Below are 22,464 nucleotides of genomic sequence, written 5' to 3' on the forward strand. Positions count from 1 at the left end.
GAGAGAAAAATGCTTTGAAAGTCATATTTGTGCTACACAGGTAAATAATTAGATTGCTAATGAATTAGCTTTGCTTTGAAGACGAAAGCTTCAGTGTTCCTAATTAAGTTGTAAGGAGACATAGAAATGGTGGGTCTTTCTCCCAAGGAAGAGGAGGCTCCCAACCTAGATGAGGCCAGGCTCAGCACCTTCCAGGTCTTCGACATTGTTTAAATTCCTCTGTGAATTCAGAGGAATAGTATACTTTCCCTGTGCAACACATTTCCTTTTATCAGTTTCAAATTAATATTTGAATGGGATAGTTTCTTACTCCTATATTTTGAGACAAGGAGAATGGAAGTCTGTGATATATTTTCATTATATCACTCTATTTTGTATGCTTTTCATCATAAGCCCTATTATCATGTCCATCCTAAAATGAATAATCTCATATATTTTTTCTTTCCTCACAGAGCAGGTTTTTTTTTTCAGGCCTTTGATCATTCTTATCACTCTCTCTAAAGCCCCTTTTAAGTCTGTATTAATACTTTATTTTAGAAGAGGTGAAAACTATTCTGACATTAGGCAGCATAATTTTAATAATGTTATAATCTTCATACTATTATTCCTCATCCCATTCACTAAGCACACTAACACCTTGTTTGCTTTCCTCTCCATCCTCCTTTTTTCCCTGGATTGCAGCTGCCTGCAGAGCAGCATCAAGACACTGAGGCTGTGGTCTCCTTAATATTATTAATTAAGAACCATGTGAAAAATACCTTGACTTCTCCCACCTAATTATTTTGCATCTATCAGCTTTGACATCAGTTTACTGTTTTGTTGCCTTTTCTCCTGATTATTTGCTTCATTTCTGGCTTTGACAAACTTACCTTCTTGTCAGCTCCGTATTTGGCTACTTCACAAATTTGCCCCCTTCCCCAGATCTTCACTAAATCTATTAGCTGGTGAGTTTAATACCCACCCTTATGGCTTCCTCCAGATAGTTAACCTTTTGCTATGATGAAAATTCACTGTTTAATCCCATCTTCTTTCTCTTTAGATCAATGGCAGTATTTGCCCTCTTCCCCTCTCCTCCTCAGCTGCTTTGCAGCAAAATGAATTACCCTCCGATTTCTCTGTCTCATAAATCCCTTGAACGGGTTGATGAAACCCCAGGACAAATCAGAAGCACTACTTCCCTTGTCAGAAGCTGATGGTGGTTTATACCTGCAGGGGATTTCCTCTCCTGCCAGCGCTTTTGTTTGGCAGGTAAAACCCGGGGGATTCGCAGTGATCTCGGAGCTCTTTGTACCCTTCAGTGTGATTCACCCACGGAGCTGGGCTGCAGAAAGAGATCCCAAACCTGCTCTACAGGTATCCAAGAGCAATCTGACAGCTTCTGCTGCCTCTTCTGCCCTGATCCAAGACATTTTAGGCAGAGGTGATGGGCATTACTGTTTGCTTTCCTAATATTTGAGTTTCTACATCCTTGCTTTGGCACCTGCATCCATCCTGCAGCTCCCTGAGGAGCTTTTGGGTCTGCGTGGAGGCACTTCTGTGACTTGTTCTCCTCCTTGGAATGGGGATTTACAATGTTCACCATCTGTATTATGTTTTACCATCCCCATAATGGGAAATCTACTCATCCTCATCCCTGAAAACTTACTACTTAGGACTTTAAAAGCAAAAAAAAAAAAAGCTTATTTTTTGAAAGATCTGTGTGCCTGTTGTCTGAACTGAATCTCAAATGCAAACAGTTACTCCTACTTTTGAATAACAAGGCACAGGGGATATGAATTTTCCTCTCTCCTTCTGATGACGTGTGTGCTGAGACAACATTAAACTCCAGCGAGGAGACGCGCAAGAAAAATATGATCAACACCTACTGCTGCAAAAAGAAATAGTGATTTAAAGGTGCCCATGTTCCCTCGGGAGAGACCATCAGTGGAGAGATGCACTGCTTTTCTATCTCATTACGTGGAGCTGCTGAAGGTTGAAATGCTGTTCAGGATAGCACAGGCTCTTATTAAATGGCTGTATTAAAGAAAGGAACACACACATACACACACACACACACACACTAGATTGGAGCTGGGCAAAGAGCTTTCTTTATTTGAGGATCATTTTTTCAGACAGGCTGACTTTTAATAAGCCTCTTGCTCTGGCTGATGTGTTGTCTCAGCTTGATGGTGATGTAGTGGGATGCTCAAACCCAGCAGCTGACCCAGGGGCAGCACAAGAGCCTCTGTGGTGCTGGCCTGAGCAGCTGGGTGGGCACTGACTGCAAAGAGTGACTTCTCCTGCCATCACCCACCTGGGCAACCAGTGCCTTTTACTGGATAAGAAGGGTGGGTACTGGTTTTTGTAAGATGCCATAGACTCTTGATGCTCCAGAATAGCTCTGTGTCCAACCAGGGCAGCACTGGAGCACAGTTGGAGTGTGGCAGTGGCATCAAGGGGTGTGTTGTGGTAGTAGTTACACCAAAAAACAGTCCCAGTTCAGCATAGGTAGTTCACTGTAGGTAGTGACTGGACTGAAACAAAGTGTAAATAAAGGGCAGAAGATGAACAAGTAACTAAACTAGAGCTGCTATTTTTGATGGCTGCTTTGACCAGCAGTGACCATTATGCCCCATCCCTGAAAGTGTTCAAGGCCAGGTTTTATGGGGCTTGGAGCAGCCTGGTCTGGTGGAAGGTGTCCCTGCCCATGGCAGAGGGGTAGAATGAGATGAACTTTAAAGTCCTTTCCAACCCAAACCGTTCTATGACTGGTGACTGTCAGGGCCAGTGCCAGCTTTTAATTGCTTTTGAAATGTTTCTTGTGGAGTTACTGCGATCCCTGTGTACCTGTGTGCAAAGTGCCCAACACCTGTGTGCTGCACCAGCCATCAGATTTCCATGGGAAGCAGGACTATTCCATTTTTGCAGCTGAATTTAATTCAACGATACGGCACAGTAACTCCTTCTATCCATTTTAATGGTCCAGTGGAATTCTGTTAGCAAAAGACCTAATGAATGTTGCGATTCAATCAGGGCAATCTAGAGTGTAATGCGTGGAGCAGTGCCAGCATTATATAAATCATTAAACATCAAAACATAAAAAAAGAAAATTCCCTAATCATCATCTAACTCCAGGAGCTGCTGTAAATGACTGGGGCCTGGTTCCTGTGCTTCTTCACTGCTTGCATTTTTGGATAACACAGATGCTGTAGCATGGGGAGGGGGTTGTTCGTGTGCTCTGGAGTCCCCCCAGGGGCTTGCAAGTCCTAGAGGGGGGAGCAGTTATTTATCAAAGAGGTGCTTTTAATAAAATGAGGGAGAACAGTCATTACAGAGAAATTTTCTGTAGCCAGTTTGATTTTCTGCTCCAACTTCACTTATGTTTTAAGGGAACTGCACTTTTTCTTGGCTCTTTTAACCCTGGGAACTCTTGCGCCAGCTGGTCAAAAGGTACAGTTATTCTCTTGGAGCTGAGATTTTATGGAGATAAACACTTCAGAGGTTTGAGGGTTGTTTTTAGTTTTTAAACCAAGTCTCTTGAAAGTCTTCTAATGAGAAGCAAATCCAGCTAGCAAAGCCTTTGCGTTTGCTTTTGAAAAGATTGAATTGGAGGGAACTCTCTGGTGCTGGCCATGGGTCTGCTCTGCTGGGAGAGGTTATCGGCGGAGAACAAAACCAAAAGTAATTGGGCCTGAAATATGGACGTGTTTAAAATGCACCTCAGACTCCCTGGGAGGTTGGAGTGTGATTGGAAAGAAGAATGCAAAATACAGAATTATAACATTCCTGACTGTATATATAGATATACATATATATATATATATACATATATATATATATATATATATATATGTGGATGACTATGTGAGATTTCAAGGTGGGGGTTTTATTGGCAGTAGACTGATTTTGTGCCCATCTGCTGGTTTGGGACCAGATTAGGTATTCTGCTTTCGCTCAGAAACTGAAAATGGATAAGCAGAGTGGACACACTTGTCTCAGCCCTCACCTCTGCTAGCAAACATGGTTTGCACTTAATAGTCACTTGAATAAGAATGAAGCCACAGAATTCTCCATCATGGAGAAATACTTTTTACTAAACGGGTGCTGTCTTGCATGAACAAATCCTTTGGAAAGGCTGCAGGAGCTCAGCTCTGTGGGGCATCCATAAGACTCCTGGGGCACCCATAAGCCCCACCAACATGTGCCCATCTGCTGCATCCTGGCTCCTAGAAAATCACAGAATCACAGAATGTTCTGAGTTGGAACATTTCAGGAGCTTCAACTCCTGAAAGGGCCCGTTCAAGCCATTCCTGCCCTCTGCTTCACCAGTGGTTTGTGTTGTTGCTCAGCAAACCCAGCACAGAGTTCACAGATTAAAAAATGAAGCCTGGCAGCTGTGGCTGGGGAGAGAAGGGAGTGTGGGGAGACACTGGTCAGTGAGTGATGCTCAACTGGATGCTTCCTGTGGCCTCTGTCCCTCGGCGCCAGGCTGCTCCCTACTCCAGGAATCCCCCCTCCAGATCTGCTCCAGTGAGCATGGGATGGACAGATGGTGACTGGCACTCAGCTGTGCCCAGCGCTGCTTCCCCGCCCTGCTGAGCACCGGAGGATGCTTGATGCCCTCCTGGAGCTTCACGGCCAGCCTGCTTCTAAAAACAGCTTGTGAAAAACCACTGAGTGCAAATATGGGCCCTGGCAACGTGAGAAATGGGTTCTTTGCAGGGCGCTGGCCAAGCACAATGTGTGCTGCAAGTTCGAGAGGTTTTTGGTCTCCCGGGTCTGTCCTGCAGCCTGTCACATAACACCTTCTTTCTTTCTTAAACCAGTATATTTTAAGCCCAAAGCAATGTGTTATCTCTCAAAAAAAAAGTAAGCTAAATCTTTTTTGTTTAGATATAGTTATAGCTGCGAGTTTTTGTCCTGCAGTGCATGAGTCTGGGGATATTTTAAGAGCTCTGTTATCTTGTGCTGTGAGGGAATACAATAAATATGTAGATAGGGAGTGCTGCTGCTTTGAAAGGTAAGTAAAGGCTCTGTGCTGAACTGACACTAGCTGAAAAATTTGTTCAGCCTAATTAGCAGCAAATCACTTCTGTGTCCAACCTTGCTTGTAGAGATAGGAGCCAATTCCCCCCCTTTTATCCTCTGCTGCCCTTCGTGGGTTTTCAGAGCCCTCCCTGGCTGAGCGGTGAGGGTTTTTGTGAGGACACAGATCTGCAACCACGTGTCACTGCAGACTGATGAGTGCAAAATTACTGGAAATTCATGGGAAACTGTACTCCCATCTCAGGCTTTGTCTAGGATTGTTCAAGCTGTCATCAGAACCAGTCATGATCGATCAGCTTTTAAATTTCATGAAATTTTAATTAAAGAATAGAAAGCCTACGAAGACATCATAGGACAAGAGTGCTGGAAACAAATACAATTTCACTTCCAACCATTAGCCAGAAAAGCAGCAAATGGTTGACTGCACATCACCATTGCAGTCTAAGGAAAAGTACAGCTCTTGGCTTCGGCGGGCAGGTCATTAGTGACTGAATAATCAGTGACATTTCCCTTCTAAATCTGACACAAATGAAGTGCAGTGCTCTGGAAAAAGCCATTAAGTGCAAAGCCTTGCCTTTACTCTGCTCCAGGTATTGCAGAACGAGTTCTAATGGCAGCCTTTGGCTGTGATTTGGCTTTGATAGTATCCACGGGATAGTAACCCCCCAGGATGCCAAGAGCCAAGTGCTTCCAGCCTTGCACAAGCCATTGTGTTGTGCAAAAACAGAAAGTGAGACTTGTTCCTTGCTGGTGTTCACAGATGCAGCTGGTAAAAGATACAAGTAGGAAAACCTGTAATCTAGAATACTGGGAAGCTGAAAGGTGTATTCTTGTGCCTGAGAGATACCAACAGGTAAAGGTCTTACTCATGGTGGAGTCAATTTGGAGCTGACATCCTCCTGTGAATTCCCATGGCAGCACTCAGCTGGGTGTTAACCTGTTTTTCTGCACATTTGAAAACGTTTTCTCGATGGGAGTGGAGAGAGAGTGGCACTGCACAGGAAAAGGGAAGGACTGGTCTTGTTTATGTCTGTCCTTGACTTTCGCTGAATAACGTGTTGTCAGATGGACAGAGTAATCAAATGGGTGTAACTTCCTCTGCTCCCTCCCCGTGTGCCATGGCTTTGAAAATAGTGTCAAAAGGTTAATAGGAGCCAGACTGCCTTGGAGGGGGACTTGTGCTAAAGCAGTGAGTCTTTAAGGAGATTCTTCTGGGGGAAAAGACTGAATAGGGGAAACTTTTCCTAGGCAAAAGCATTACCAGGAGCTGGACTGGGAAGCACTGTTGTCTTGGAAACTCTGTGCTTTGGAGCTGGATGTCTGATCTTCAAAATTCATTTTTCTTTTTCTTTATGGACCCCAAAATAGAAGTTGTTGATGCAGTCAGTGTATCTTTTTTTCAATTGCTTTGATTTATATTTAGTCCTGCATTGGGAAGTTCCAGGGCAGTATTTTTGGTCATTATCTCTCCTGGTCGTGTTTGGGTTAAGAGTCTACTATTCAGGGGATAAATCTGTTTTGGGTATAGTCCCGTGAGTTATAGTCGTGCTGAAAACACGAGTGACCACAGATAAAAGTGTATTTTTAATGAGCAATTTCATTAATAATAGGGAAAAAAACATCCCAGGAAGGTTTGTTAGTGGTTCACCAATTCCACTCCCAGCTATTGAATAGTTAGTTCCAGCTGAAGGCTCTTGTTAGTTTTATTGCCTAAACAGGGCATGGGAGAAGATGTTGTTTCAAAACAAAAGGCTTTCTTGCCTTATCAGAAGTTTCTTTTTTATATATTAGGTTTATGATGTATCTTTACAGTGTGTATCCAAACACTTAAATTTATATAAGCATCCAGGCAGATATTGCCATGTGATATTCTTTATCCTGACATGTTTTGGAGAGGTTAGATTCCCAAAATCTCTTTTGACTGTTAAAATTTGGAACTTTTTTCTGAAGCTGGAGGAGGTGCAATCTAAACCCTCATCTCACTGCAGAGCAACATTTCCCCTTGCCAGCATCTTGCTTTCCATCGCTCAGGGTCCTCCAGGAGATGGTGGTATTTGTGTGCCCAGAGAAGGGTAATGGAGTTGGGGAAGGGTCTGGAGCACAAGCCTGATGAGGAGCAGCTGCTGGGGCTCAGCCTGGAGAAAAGGAGGCTCAGGGGGGACCTTCTCACTCTCTACAACTCCCTGACAGGAGGTAGGGTCGGTCTCTTCTCCCGAATAACAAGTGACAGGACAAGGAGGAAACAGCCTCAAGTTGTGCCAGGTGAGGTTTAGATTGGATATTAGGAAAAAATTCTTCATGGAAAAGTCTGTCAAGCATTGGCACAGGCTGCCCAGGGAAGTGGTGGAATTACTTTCCCTGGAGGGATTTAAAAGATGCATGTGGCACTTGGGGACATGGTTTAGTAGTGAACATGGCAGTGCTGGGTTATCAGTTGGACTTGATGATCTTAGGGATCTTTCCCAATTTAGACAATTCTATGATTCTATTTCTACATGACCCAGAACCCAAGTTAAAACAGAAAAAAGGGAGTAACTTCATTTTGTTCTGCAACTTAACCTTCCCTCTCACCAACCCTCTCACCAGTGGGTGCCTGCTGGGCCACAGCTCCCATTAAATCCATGATTTAAGGACTGGGGAGACAGGAGAGGTATGAGTGATGGGCATTGCTTTTGTGCCTTGGAAACCTTCCGAGCACAGAGGACAAAACTTCTCTCTCTTTCCCATCCACAGGTGACGTGGTGGACATCTACCAGCGGGAGTTCCTTGCCCTCCGGGACCGCCTGCACGCAGCCGAGCAGGAGAGCCTGAAGCGCTCGAAGGAGCTCAACCTGGTCCTGGAGGAGATCAAGAGAGCACTCTCGGAGAAGCAGGCCCTGCGGGATATAAACCGGACCTGGAGCAGCTTATCTGGTGAATAAACAGAGGAGTTGAGGATCTCGGGCAGTTTTGAAGCTGTTGCTAATGAGGAGGTAGAGAGGTGTGCGTGGTGTGCGTGTGTGCAGGGCTGTGGACAGGACCTGCTCTTCTCTCCCCCAGCACGAGCAAATTGTGGAGTTCAGAGGGACTTGGGAGCTCTTAAACTCCTGTTTAATTAGAGGTGCATATGCATCATTAAACAGAGATTTGCCTCTGCTGAGGATATTTGCCAATTTGCTTGCTTACAAGCTTTTTTTCCTCCCTTGAAAGTCACACACACCGTTTCCTATGGCTGTATTGAATCCATATGGAAAATGGGTATCCAAAGAGAGGGGAGGAAGGAGTTAGGCTGGCTGAGCACCCCTCGCCAATTTATTTGTTCTTTTTTTTTTTCTTAAGTTGCTCGGTTGAAGAAAATTGGATCTCTACAGAAAGATCTGATTTGACCTTCATTTTATCTTCATTCTCCCCTCTCCTTCCCAAATATTTTGGGACTTCTTTGAGGCCCTCCTGGCTCCTGCTGAACTTTAATTGGGTTTGTGGTAGCATGTTAAAGGTTGGCCTGATTTTTTATAACCCAGCAGTAGTCTCAGGTGGCCAGGCTGCTCTAAAAAGGCTTTTTGCCTTGCAGTCTCTTCCTACCTACTGTGCCTTGCAATTGATTCCCTTTTCCTTTTTAAGACGAAACCAAGTTAAAACTGTGGAATATCACCAACAAGAATGTGCTGCACCTTCCCACCATCTTCCATCATTTGCCACATTTGCTGTCTAAGGAGAACAGTCTGCAGCCAGCCGTGCATGTGGGACAGGGGCGCACTGGAGGTAAATGGGAATTAGTGCTGCTTCTGGTGCCCTTCCTCACCTTGGTGCCTGTCCCTCCCCTTTCCTCCGGGCCTGGCTGTGGTGCAGGAATGAGAAGGACTGGAGGAACGGCTGCATGCATCATGCAAGCTTCCTTGGTATCGTGACATGTGGGGTGGGTAAGCCATGTCACGTCTGCGAGTCTACAGGGGAGTGCTGTCTGTGCTCTGGACTGGCCCTAAAATGTTCTCGATGCTTCTGCCAGGTGTTGTTTGCTGCTTTCCATCTCCAGAATGCTCTAGCCTTTGCCTGGAAGGGGGTCAGATAATGCATAGTTTGCAGGTGCTTCTTGGAAACTCTAATCCATCTGAGGAAACAAATCCCATCTGGAACAGGACTCTGGTTACTAGACAATTCCCCCCTGCTCCTAAATCCCAACCCAACACCAAAGAACTGACTTGCCTCTCCTAAACTGAAGTGCTTCTGGCCATGGGAGGGGTTTGGAGAACAAGAGTGGTCTTGAAGTTGCTGTTCACAGGCTGAAAAGGCCTCTGGGAGGGGGAGTGGGTTTGGTGTTTCCTGAGACATCATTCCTTCAGTAAGAAAAGGCAGGGTCTATCTGACTGCCATGGGTGCACTGGGGTGCTGCTGGTTGGCACTGGGCTGGGGGACAGGAACGTGGGAACCCTGCGTAGCCCAGGAACCCACCAACCTGCTGCTCACTGCTGGGTTTTAATGACAGAGCCTGGCCCTGAACAGGTGAACCATGAGGTGGTCAGGGAGCAGAGCAAAGTGTCTTGCCCAACACAGCCCCCTCTCTAAAATCTCTCCATGGCCCTGGGCAGTGTCCGTCGTGATGGGAATCCCCAGCGTGAAGCGGGAGGTGCATTCCTACCTCACCGACACCCTCAACTCCCTCATCTCAGAGCTCACTCAGCAGGAGAAGGAGGACTCTGTCATCGTTGTCCTCATTGCCGAGGTAAGACACACCTTTCCCAGTTTGCCCTGTTTCCCTGGCTCCCATCCCACTGCCTGCCACACTTGCTGCCAAACAGGACACCGCTGACCCAGCCACCAGCTCTGTCCCTTGCTGGGAGGATAAGCCCAGCCCAGGATCATCAGGTGTGTCTTGCCCAAAATGAAACACCGGTTGGGCCAGAGAAGGTCAGGATGTGAACAGGCAAATGTGTCATGTTAGCAGCTGCCTGTGGGGCACATCTCATCTAAATTGTGATGCTTCTTGCAGGGTGCTTGAGTGGTTATTCCCTAAATGTGCTGAAGCAGCCCCATGACCCTGTCTAGAGGAGCTCTGAAGCAGCTCTGTTTCACCACACACCTGTAGGACAGCCCTAAGCCCCTCTCAAAACCCAAGAGTCGATGATTTGGGGCTGAGACTAATATGCCTCTTTGTACTGGTGCCTGGAGCCCAGAATCAGTTGCTGAATCCAAGGGCTAAAAAGCCTTGATACATTAATCCACTAGAGCTGCTTTTATCTATGGGTTTAGATGGTTATTTTTCTCCATGGCTTTCCCCTCAGGATTATTTTCTTGAGCCTGAAGTGCATTTGTCTTAATTTCCAGAAATCCAGTGAGAAAGATAAACCTCAGTAGCCTGTTACTGGGAGCGGAACAGAGATGAATGTCCGGGTTTGCTGCCTGTTTACCCATAATGTGACATTTTGAGTAGCATTTGGCCTCAGGGGCTCTGGCTTGTATTTTGTACAAGAAGGTGTGCACAGATGGGTGCAACCCTAAGTGCCCAGGACAAGGTTTGGTCCTGGCTGTCATCTGCCTCCCTTGGAGCCAGGGCAGGTTTGGTGGCTGTTTTTGCAGTGTGTAGGTTGAAGCATGAGAGGTTTTAAGCAACTTGACCCAAACCAGCTGTTTTAAACTGCAGTAATATTATTTCTAGTTGACCTGAAAATAAGTTGCACACTGTGGTGGCAGCTCCTGACTTCCATGTGTACCTGTGACGAGGGAAGTGAACAACAGTAAATTAATTAAGTAAATAATTAAGTAAATTAATTCTAATACTGTGAAGTGCAGGAGCACGCAGGCCATATCCCAGTAGCAGTGGTGGAAGTTGTTGCAGATCCCACCATTGTCACAAAGTTTGCCCTTGGAGCTACACCCACTTCTGTGCCTGCTCTGCCTCTTCCCAAAGCATGTCTCTATGTACCTACACTTGTTAGGGCTCCTTGGGCACGGGATAAAGAGTAAAAAGTGGAGAGGGTATGAACCTGGAGCAGATGCTGAGTAGTTTGGGGACTCAGCACAAGTGTACCAACTGAATGTCCCTTGTGGGATGGGGACCTCTCATTTCCAAGAGCCACTGCAGGTGTCATCCGCAGTGGCTGGGCTGCCTGAGAGACCCGGGGGCTCCTTGGCTGCTGGATGGGAGCCCTGAGGTGAGGTGGCCAGCTTGGCTGTCACCAACCCGCTGTTTCAGACACTTTGGAGTGGAGCTGCATGTTTCCTGCCTTTGTTTTTCCCGTTGGCTGTTTTTTTGGCAGCACTGAGGTAAGAAATCAGTCCAGCGCTGGGACTCTGAGCCCTATTTAGGAGAGGGACCTTTTCCTCTCGAGAAAACCCTCCCTTGTCACCATTCCAGTGTGGAAGTGCTGTCCTCAGCTTGTGACACATGTCCCTGGTGTCTCACTTCTCACCTCCACCCGGCACCGAGCGCAGCAGCAGCCGGTCCCGGCTTCTGCGATGCTGCGTCTGCAGATCCACCACAGTCCTGTGATCCATTTGACTGCCCAAAACAATGCCACCAGCAGGAAGCAGGAACAGTTTTTGCTCTGGGGTCTCCTGCCCTTTGTTCTGGGGTTTTGTTTTCCCATTCACTCTGCAGATGTTTTCTGTCCCGTGCCTGTCCCTGTGTTTGCACTTATCTCATCCACAGACAGCGGCGCTGCCGACCTTTGTCTCCCAACATGGGTTGCCAGGTTGATTGTGGGAACAAACTGAGGGTTTTTAGGAAGGAAAGTGTCAAAATGAATGTGAAATGAAAAATGCACACTTATAAATAAACCCCTCTTTTTCACCAAAGGGGTGGAGATCTTCTGCCGAGGGTATTTGCTTGGATGCAAGCCAGTGGGTGTAGGGAAAAAATAAATAGCCCAGAAGTTAACACTTTGTGCAAACACTTGGTGCTGGCCGGGGCAGAAGTGCCACGAGAGCACATGGGGAAGATGTGCTTGAGTCCTTTGGGATGGATTTTGGTGTGTGATGCCTTTGTTTAACATTGGCCACAAAGGAGGGCTCGTGAGAGTAAAACTGGATAAAAGGAGACATGAAGGTGAATGAAGATGGTACAGAGGTGCTGACAGTACCCCCGGGGTGTGTTGAAGATGATTTCTGAGCCATGGGGGACACAGGCTGAGGCTCAAGGCTCTAACACTGCTTTTCTTTTGTTTTCAGACGGACCCACAGTACACAGCCGGAGTGGCAGAGAATATCAAAAACTTGTAAGCATTTCCAAGTGGGTTCAGCATACAGCTTATGCCTGCAGCAAGGCCAGGGAATAGCTTCATTAAGGAGAAAACACACACTTTTCTGCTTCCCTTTTTTATTTTGTTGTTGTTTCAGGGGTTTTTTTTTTCCCCATTTTTAAATTCTGGGCTGCCTTTGCTATTGCTGCTTCCACTTTCTGCTTCTTCCAAAGTGCATATGTGGCTTCCAGGAGTCTGCTTTGTGCTCACGGCATTTAACACAGGCAGTCCTGTCGTTCTGTTTTGCTCCTTCTGTCCTGGGGCATTGTGAGAAGATGGATTATTTAAATTTCCAGTTGTTTCTGGGTCTAGTGCAGCCCCGTACCCGTTCTGCGCAGTCTGGGCAGTGTGGGAAGCACACCCAACTGCTCCTACCTTATTTTGCTTTAAAAATCCACAATCCATCTTTCTTCCCTCTCCAGCCTGTTTGTTTTCCCCTCGTTTCAGGCTCTAGTTACGTTTGTCTCTTGTGCTGGCTGCTATTTATGTCCTGGAGCCTTAGTGGCTTTTGCAGCTTCGTCTGTGGCTGTTTAAGCCAAAGCTGGTGTTGGATCATTAACCGTGAGCCGGTCCAGGCGTTAACGGCGTCAGAGCTCTGAGGCAAAGGAAGAAGGTGATGAGAGAAGGGGCAGTGACTCCGGTCCAGCTCCTGCGATTGCATGTTTCCAAAGGATCGCAGTCGCCCTGCGAAGGAGAAGCAAAAGGGCAGCACATCCTCCCGTCCCCGAGCCAATGATGGGAGAGGGGCTGGGAAGTGCGTGGTGAGGGTTGTGTTCCCGGGCACTTGCAGAAGAGCTGAAACAGAGCCCTCCATCTTGCTGTGCAGGAGCTGGCAGGGCTCCCCTCCTTCTGCCTGCTGGCAGGAGGACACACTTATCGGGGGATAATGGACTGATTGTCCGATGGATCCTGATGAAATTACCGGGCGCCGCTGCAGAGAGCGCCTCTGCGCAGAAGACCTGAAACTTTAATTGACTTAATGATTTGATTTCTCGTCATCCCCCTCTCCAGTGCCTCCTACCCCTCCCTGATTCACTGAAATTATTTTTCTTCCAAATTGAATTGAGGTGGTGTGGGGCCAGGGCAGGCTGGACTTCTCTCGCAGGAGGGAAAAAGCTGTTGCTGCCTCAGTGCAGCTCAGTGAGAAGCTGCTGTTTCGCTGCTGCCCGAGGAAGGGAAGATTTGAAAATGTTAGCTGAAAAACCTGCCAGTCCCAAGGAAGGAATAAGGAAGGGAAAAATAAGTGAGAAGTTTTTGGCAGTCTTGCTGCTTTGTCTCCCTCTGCCCCATCTCCCGTCCTGCAGACTCTGCACAAACAAAGGAAATCAGCCTTGCACCAAATGTTCTTGAAAAGGCAGTATAAAAATAACTGGTTTTCCCGCTTATCTCTCACAGTTAGAGCAATCCTGGGGTATTGCTTGCAAGGGTGATGTAGCTGCCTGCTTTTCAGATGGGTGACATTATTTTCTGTTTGAGTTTGACTCTTTAAAGGGTTCTTAAGCACATTATAGGAAAAGTAGATGCTGATTTTATCAGCATAAGAGAACTAGGTAGAATTCCTGCTGGTTGTCTGAACTACAGCACAGCAGTGTTTTAAGCAACTTAGCAGAAATGTATGGCGTAATCTCAGCTAAATTAATTTTAATTACTGATGCATTTGGGAAATCTCTAAATGCCAGTAATGCCAGCAAGTCCTTTCTTTGGTGAACCCATCTGCTGGTCGTTTTAGCCTGTAAAGAGTACATGGTGCTCACGGCTGGTCCTTAAAGCTGACCTGTGTGTGCACGGGAGGGAGGAGGAGCATGTGGAGCAAATAGAGACCATGGGAGGGAGAGAACGGCTTAAAAACTCCATGGCAATCCCTGCTGACGTCCTTTGGTGAGGCCTGGAAGTGCGTTAGCTGCCAAGGGAGTTTGACCTTAAGGGGTTGTATTTTCTGTTTGGGTCTGCGGCTCAGTGATGGGTCTGTGGTGTGTCAGACATGGAGGTATTTGTTTACTGCTGCTTTTCTCCCTCAGATTCCCAAAGGAAATACACTCAGGTCTCCTGGAGGTAATTTCCCCGTCTCCGCATTTCTATCCTGATTTCTCCCACCTGCGGGAATCCTTTGGGGACCCCAAGGAAAGAGTCAGGTAAGAATCAATGAACTTATAAACAAGCAAGCCCTGAATTAAGGAACTGTAGCATCTTCCCTGCCACCTCCAGCAGAGAAAGCTCTTCTGCAAGGTCAGGCAAGGCCCTTAAACTTGCTTTATCCAAGAGCTGGAAGGATATGGTGTGATGTGGCAGGGATGAACTGGCATCAGCTTTGCCAGGCTTGCCTTCTGCTGTGCTGTTTCCATCACCAAACAAGGGGCTAGTTTTAACCCAAATTATCTTCATTTTGGAAGTCCCTGAGCTTTCCAGTAACTCTTAGCTGACCGGTGTGAGACCAAAAGGGAGAGGCTGAATGCCATCCCCTCCACCTCCCGGAGCTGTGTCACCTTCTTGGCTTAAACCAAGCCTTGGGAGGCTCCCTGGAGCACCCCACTATTCCAGGAGAGGTCAGCACTCCCACTGTCTTTGTCTCTTGCAGGTGGAGGACGAAGCAGAACCTTGACTACTGCTTTTTAATGATGTATGCCCAGTCCAAAGGCATTTATTATGTGCAGGTGGGTGTGGTGCTGGGGGCAGAGGGAAGATGGGGGTACCTGAGAGTTCACTGTGTCTCTTACCAGCTGAGAGAGGGCAAAGAGCATGTCCAGTTGTGTGATGCAGCAGAGTGGCAGTGGGTTTTAAAAAGATAGGTTCAAAAGCTGGGTTTCTAAAGTACTTTTAGACTTGGAGGCCTCCCACCTAGGGAGGGCAGGAATCCTTGTTTCCTTTAGCTTTTAGATTGAATAAGAAAAATCTGCTTGGTGCATCTTCTGAAATAAACTGGGTCTGTGCCAAAGCTTTCCTCTGGTCTGTGGTGGGATTGCTCTGCATAGAGAGATTGTTACTGTGACCTGCATATGTCATTGGCACTCAGTGTCCTTTCCTTTTGCAGCTGGAGGATGATATTGTGGCCAAACCAAACTATCTCAGCACGATGAAGAACTTTGCCTTGCAGCAGCCCTCTGAGGAGTGGATGATCCTGGAGTTCTCTCAGCTGGGGTTCATTGGTAAGGTTCTCCCCCACTCACCCCAGTCCTTTCAGGCACAGGCACAAGTGACAGCATTTATGCTCTTGGCCAAACAAATTGTCCCCACGAGATGGTAAAATACTTGGATTTGATCCCTCCCTATTTTTGCAATGACCCTTGTCTTTGCACAGGGGAGAAAGATCCTCACAGCTGGTACTGGTGATACTCATTTTTAGTAAAAATAAACCTGGTCAGTAGCCCAGCTGACAGCCAAAAGCTTAAATGTGACCAGTAGCTTTTAGACTGGATAGGATCTGGATTTGCCTAAGAGTGTGCAAAAGGAAGTTTACATCAGCCCAGAACTATTTTGGGATCAGCAGTACATGGCTGCAGTAGCAGTTTGATGTGTTGTTTTGGATACTGGTTTGATTGGCTTAAAACTTGTAGTTTTTGGGGCAGGAAATGGTCTGTCCTGCAGCTGGCTGAATGTTTTTCATCCTTATTTCTCACTACTGAATGGGAGAGTTTTAGACCTTTTGATACTGCTGTGACCTGTGAGACTCTAATTCTTTCTAATTCTGTGATGAATATTAAATCCAGAACTGTATTAGCAGTGCCAGCAGTGCTGGTACATAAACCAGAGCCACACAGTATTTCCTTTACATAGAGAGATGGACAGATCCCACTTTCGCAGCCCAGTCTCCCAAGTTTTTACTCCCCAGCTCTGATTCTTGATCATTTCATACCACAGCTCCTCTCTCTCTTCTCTCTTTCTTTGTGCTGTAGGAAAAATGTTCAAGTCTCTGGATCTGAGCTTGATTGTGGAGTTCATCCTGATGTTCTATAAGGACAAACCCATTGACTGGCTGCTGGATCACATCCTTTGGGTGAAAGTCTGCAACCCTGAGAAAGATGCAGTACGTGAACAACCTCAGTTGAAGGGAAACCTTCTGTGGCGTGTGGGCAAATGTGTGCTTGGCTGTGTCTCCAGAGGACCTTCTCTGTGAGCTCTGGTGCTAACTGACTTTGCACCGATCCGTGCCATCCCTGTGGAGAGTGCCACAGGGTGCCCCTGTGGATTGTGCAAGCAGAGACCTGGGAGTTCAGGCTTTTGTATTCTGCAGCTGCCAGAAAAGGCATTATTTCTGCATCTAAGCACTAACAGGGTATTCCTCCTCCAGTCCTCGAGGACAGTAGCCATTCCCCATTCTTCTGCATTGTTTTTCATTCCGGTGTGGTTCTCTCCCTGAAGCCATTCCCTGCTCGCTGACTGTAACCCCGGAATGACCCTTTGACGCCAGCCCCGTGTGCCGGAGCGCCCGGAGCACACATGGAGGCTGCCCAGAGAGCTCACCCAGGATGACCCAGAGCAAGCCCGCCCTGCACAGTCTGCCAGAGTGAAGCCAGAGCACACAAAGCTCTTGTCAGGGTTTCTAGGAGGGTGCAGAGAGGTGAAATGGGCTCTGTTTTCATGCTGCCATCTCGTTTGCAGAGCCATGTCCACACAAAGCCATGAGCTCTCGCGCCCTGCAGAGGTTGTGCTTGAGCTCCCAGCAGCAGCAGCAGTGAGGGGCTGAAGTGAGTGGGAAGGGCAGAGGAGGAATGTGTGTGGCAGCAGGTGAAAGATGAGCTCACCACCAGGTACTCTTCTGTCTCCCCTCTGAACATACTGTGTTTACTCAAATGCTTGTTCACCCTCCTCCCCCGGTGGAGAACAAGCAGTGGAGTCCCCATGCAGAGCTTGGAGCCAGTCACTTAGGACAGACCTCATGGTCACAACTACATTGTGGTGACAAATGCCAGAGCAAGTGGTCACTCTGGGAATTAATATTGTATTTATGTCTTGAGAGGACGGGACATACTCAGGGCTCTGCAGAATTGAGGCAAGGATGTGGTTTAATTTGACCTGATCCCTGGCAGACCATGGTGTCAGCTCCAATCCCCCTTATGCAGCAGGACCAGTCTCAGATCATGTCCATTGAGTCCTCCTGGCAGTTTAAACCATGTGCTCAGGTGTGACAAAGCAATCCCCAGACCTGTCCAGCAGCCCCCATAGTCCTCACAACCATGGGCAAAGCCAGGTTGTTGGATGCTGGGATGGAGCTGGGAATGATGCTGCTGTCTGTGCCCCCACCTTCGAAATCCTCAGCTTGAGCACTGATTAAATGCAGGTCCTGCTGTGCAGGCTCATCTTCTCCTTAACTCATCTGCACTCATCTTTTCCTACCTGGCGGAACCTAGGTTTTCCCAGGGGAAACTGCAAACCTCTTAAACATGTTGCCTTTTTAAAAATTAACCTACTTTCCATGTGGATTTCTGGCTCCTTTCCCCCACTGTTTGCATGATTAACTCTGCACAGCTCTCTTTCAAACATGACTTTCCCTTGTAAATCCCACTGTGCAGAATCAAATTGGTAGCAGGGAGGATTTGTCTTTTTGATTGAAAGTTTGTTTGACCTGAGCTTTTGGTAAGTGCTTTGCCTGCTCTGGATATATTCTGCTCTTTCTTTTTTAACTAATTTTAGATTTATCTGTGGTAGAGCTGTGTGAAAGGATGACCTTCTTACCACCAACTGAGCCATTCCCCCTCCTGGCTTGGCTGAGACAAGACTGCTTTCAGCAAATGTTTCTTTAGCAGAAGGGGAAAAGGGGAGAAAGAGAAATCAGGAGATGCTGTAGCTCCCTCCATTCCCCTTCCTCCTCCTCTCCTCATCCAGAGTGAGATAGACCTGGTGGGGTTGCATCCAGTGTTGCTGGCAATGAGTAGGCTCTGTCCCATTAGCATGGCTGGTTTTAATTTTCTAATGTAACATGAGCTGGATTAGGGGATTATCTCCTTTGCAGCTTGCAGGGGTCATGCCTGGAATTTCCCAGCTCCCTGCGCTGTGGCAGTGGCCTGTGCAGGCAGCCCTTGGTGGGGGCTTGGTTTGGTGCCCTGTCTGTGACAGGCATCCAGTGACACAGCACCCGTGGTGGGATTTCTGCCGGGGTTTCTCCTGGGTGAGAGGCTGCAAGAGCAGATGGTGTTAGGGGTGTGCATGCATTTCTGTTCCTGGAAAAAGCAAAAGCCGGATAACAAATACCCTCTCTGTGCAGCTTTTAACCAGTATTTTTGTCCTGCTCCCCCAAACTGAGAGAAATGAACTATTTTTGAAATGTGAGTTCTCACCTCCCCACGCTCTCAGTGTTTTTTTCTTTTGTCCTTTATTCCCTCTCCATCGTCTCTCTCCCTCCACACCATGAAAAATCACTGCCTGGATTAGAGTTGTGTCTCCAAGTTTATTTATGTGGTGGATAGGCATGAAACAGCCCAGCAGCTTTGACAATGGCACGTGCTGAACATCTGCTTACAGCGCCTGCCAGCAAACTGGAAACTGCCCATCCAAAAAGAGCCCACACTTAGTACCTGTTCACCTGGGCTCTGAGTCATCCCAGGACTTACTGTACCTTCAGACATCGGTGATCCCAAGCTCTGAGTTGTAGGAAAAAAGCTTTCCCAATAAGCCAAGGACAAAAGAAACTAAATTCTCTGGCTGTCCCTGCTGACAGCACAGACAGGTTTTGCTCAGCATTCTAAACTATGCTTGGCAAGGAGAAATTTGGCACTTAGACCTGGATACTCTGGCTGCCCAGCAGAGCCCTGTGGGCAAGTGGCCGAGAGTCACTCAGTTTCTCCAGAGTGTGGCCAAAAGCCCTCTTGCCTTATTGGAGCCTAAATAACACAGAAGGGCATAGAGATGGAGAGGCAGGGCTGTCTGTCACTCCTCGTGCCCTTGTCCATCCCTCTCAGGGGCCACAGTTGCCCGCAGAGGTTTGAGCCCGGGGCACAGCAGGATTGTCTCGTTTCAGAAACACTGCGACAGGCAGAAGGCAAACCTGAGGATCCGCTTCAAGCCCTCGCTCTTCCAGCACGTGGGAACCCACTCCTCCTTGGCTGGGAAGATACAGAAGCTGAAGGTGGGTACCAGCTGCCTGTCCAAGCTGCAGGTGGCCTGTCCTGCAGGCACCTGGGAACTGGCTGCCTTTGGGTGGGGACATCAGTGACAGCAGCTGGTGGGATGGTGGCAGCTGGATTTCTGTGCAGTGATTGTGTTTTATTCTGAGTTACAGTGAGCTCAGATAGCTCCTGCTCCTCAGAATGGCAGTGACATGCACCAAGAGTCACTGCAAGTTCTTAAGCCTTGGTACCGGTCCTGGCCACCCATCCTAAGTGCCAAACCGGGCAAGTGACTTCGAAGCATCTACTGAAAAGCCCTGGAGAGATGACTCCTGGATTGGTCTGACTTCCTTTCCACCCCACTCCATGTTCCTGGGATTTGGTGATAGGTGAACTAGAACTTGCTATGTGGGAGCTTAAATTGTTGATGTGTGTTTAAACATCAACAAAATCAAGCTTCCCACAACTACATGTGCAGGACCCATAGACATATCCCTGGGCTGTGCTCATCCCATGTCTGTGTGATTCCCAGGGAAATGGGTGGTGTAATCCAGTTTGTATCACAGTTCAGTGCCCATCAGGCTGTGTAATCCAGTCATTTTTATGCTATTGTCCCTCTCCTAGCTGCTTTCTCCTCAGGTGTAAGGACTGTTTCCAGAGCTCCTGGGGGAGGGACATGCGTTCAGGGACATTTGGGCAATGAAAGGCTCTTTGGTGCTGGATCAGAGTGCAGAACAGAAGTGTTTCTCTGTGCTGTCTCTCCTGAAACTCTGTCCTGGGATCCAGTCACGCATTCCCCTGCCTGGTGCCTTCCCCAGATCACTTCCATCCCTCATCCTTCTGTGCTGTGCAAATGGAGAGCTTTTAATTTGCGGTGCCTTGTTGCTGGGACCTCAGTTCCTCACAAGCAAGAGCAGCTCATGGCTCCTCTCTGCCCTTTTGCTTTGTGCCCCCCAAGGACAAGGACTTTGGAAAGCAGGCGCTGCGAAAAGAGCACGTCAACCCTCCTGCTGAGGTGAGCACCAGCCTGAAAACCTACCAGCACTTCACCTTGGAGAAGGCTTACCAGCGGGAGGACTTCTTCTGGGCCTTCACTCCCACTGCCGGAGACTTCATCAGATTCCGCTTCTTCAAACCGCTCCGGATCGAAAGGCCAGTGCTCGGGTGGGGTCAGCAGGGGGGCGTGGGGACAGCCTGGAGCATGCAGAGACACTTGCACTTTGCTCTTCTGGCAATTTAAATTAAATTTCTTGCCCATCTCCTCGGTGGCTGCCCAGGAGGAGGGAGCAGTGCTCCTGCAGGGGGAGGATAATTTGACTTTGCTGATTTGACCCTTTTCTGGTGGGACTGTGTTTGCCAGAGCCCCCTTTGCTTTCCTGCACTTGTGAGCAGTCCATGAGTTAGGCAGTCTGGCACAGAAGGTCTCCTTCCAAGCCATGTGCCATGGGCTTTTTGGGAAGGTGCCTGATAGGTTGAGCTGTCTGATGATTCAACTGGGGTGAAAGCCATCATGTCCCCCCTCGCTCAGTGTGGGTTTCCATGGCTTTGGTCTCTGCCACAGGTTCTTCTTCCGCAGCGGGAACATCGAGCATCCAGAAGACAAACTTTTCAACACGACCGTGGAGGTTCTGCCGTTTGATGTGAGTGTTTTATTGAGAATTGAGGTGAGGGTGGAGTGCGAAGCAAAAGGGGTTTGAGAGAAGGGAACTGCTTTAAGCCACCAGGAAAATCTTAACAAGACTCAGGTGCCTCTGAGAGGTGCTGGCTGGGAGCCAGAGGGTCACACCCGGTGTGATGCCACCTCAGGAATGCAGCTGAGCATCGCTGTGGAAGCTGTCCCTGCCTGCAGAGAGGATGCTCAAATGGGTGGGATGGCCGCAGAGGAGGGGATGGAGCCAGGATGGTGCAGTGGAAGCAGCAGCCTGAGGACAGCAAATGTCCTCTTCTTTTGGGGCATGAGGCTCAGGGTACCAGGCAGGGAATGAGGTGCCAGGGCCTGCTGGCATGGGCAGCTCTGGGTTTGCTGCTGTTCCTTGGGGCTTTTGGGTGGCTCTTGCCACTGGCCTTGCACAACACCTTTCTCTTTCTGCAGAGCCTGCAGTCGGATAAAGAAGCTTTGCAGGAGGGAAGAGGTGCAGTCGTCAAATACCGCAGGACACTGGATGGCTACATCCAGATAGGTACAGCGGGGCACAGGGTGGCAAAGTGTCTGCTGGGTTTGATGACACGTCCTCACCTGCATGTGAATCAAGACCCTTAGTTCTGTTTGCTTGGCAAAGAGTCATTTCTGCTTGCCAGGAGCCAGGTTGGAACAGGATTTAATTATTGTTGTCTCCTTTGCTCCACTGCCCTCCATCTAACACCAGGTTGTCCTCTTCAGGTAGTTTTTGGTCTTGCATTTCTGCCTGTCTCTGCTCAGAGCTGGGACCAAATTATGCAGATTACCCAGTTGCTTAACCTGGGGTTAAAATCCTCCACCATGGGTGATTTTGTGGTCTCAGTACTCACACCATTTGCAGGTCAGACTTTGTCTCTTGCCACCTAAACTTGTTTTAGTGCTTGTCCTGCCCTTGGACAAGAATGAGTGATTGCTGCCTATGGGGACCTGCTGGTGTGGAGTGCAGCCCTGGTGTCCCTCCTAAGATGTCTTTTTTTTTCAAATTGATAAATAAAAGAAAAATTCCCTGGGATGTGTAGCACTTTGCCACTTTAGCATTTGTCTGCATGCTGGCCTGTTTATCCTAGTTGCATTTTCAAAAAAAAAGAAAATCACACCCAAAAAGGGTGAAAGGGTGTCAGGCCACTCTGTCCCCTTTTACACAGCAGCAATAAGTAGCCAAATACTCCCCTTTTTGTTTTGTTCAACTGATTTTTGTTCCCCAAAGTGTGGCATTTTGCACTGTTTGGCCATCCACACTGCTGGTTTTCAGCCCATCTCACGTTGGGGAGCTGTGGGCAGGGGCTGCCATGGTGGCTCATGGTGCCCTCAGAGAGGGGGGAAGGTGGAGGGGCGATGCCAGGGGACTGTCACCCATGTGCTGTCTCCACCAGGCTCGTTCTCCAAGGGCGTTGCAGAGGGCGAGGTGGACCCGTCCTTCGGGCCGCTGGAGGCCATCAGGCTGTCCATCCAGAGCGACTCCCCGGTGTGGATCATCCTGAGCGAGGTCAGCTGGGCTCCCTCAGCA

General features: G+C 48.1%; 1 protein-coding gene across 1 annotated transcript in view; it reads left to right on the plus strand.

Moving 5' to 3' along the window:
- MGAT4B (alpha-1,3-mannosyl-glycoprotein 4-beta-N-acetylglucosaminyltransferase B) overlaps positions 1-22,464 on the plus strand; it is a 50,696-nt gene that overhangs the window by 27,173 nt on the left and 1,059 nt on the right. The window contains exons 2-14 of the mRNA XM_051793868.1: positions 7,759-7,938; positions 8,626-8,766; positions 9,591-9,724; positions 12,169-12,215; positions 14,258-14,371; positions 14,815-14,890; positions 15,268-15,382; positions 16,130-16,260; positions 19,192-19,299; positions 20,238-20,431; positions 20,841-20,919; positions 21,372-21,459; positions 22,331-22,443. Coding sequence (XP_051649828.1) covers positions 7,759-7,938; positions 8,626-8,766; positions 9,591-9,724; positions 12,169-12,215; positions 14,258-14,371; positions 14,815-14,890; positions 15,268-15,382; positions 16,130-16,260; positions 19,192-19,299; positions 20,238-20,431; positions 20,841-20,919; positions 21,372-21,459; positions 22,331-22,443 — 1,520 coding nt within the window. The remainder of the gene's footprint in view (positions 1-7,758; positions 7,939-8,625; positions 8,767-9,590; positions 9,725-12,168; positions 12,216-14,257; positions 14,372-14,814; positions 14,891-15,267; positions 15,383-16,129; positions 16,261-19,191; positions 19,300-20,237; positions 20,432-20,840; positions 20,920-21,371; positions 21,460-22,330; positions 22,444-22,464) is intronic.

Source organism: Manacus candei, unplaced genomic scaffold, assembly GCF_025592945.1.
Source record: "Manacus candei isolate 608988 ecotype Guabito, Panama unplaced genomic scaffold, ASM2559294v1 h1tg000037l, whole genome shotgun sequence".
Lineage (NCBI taxonomy): Eukaryota > Metazoa > Chordata > Aves > Passeriformes > Pipridae > Manacus > Manacus candei.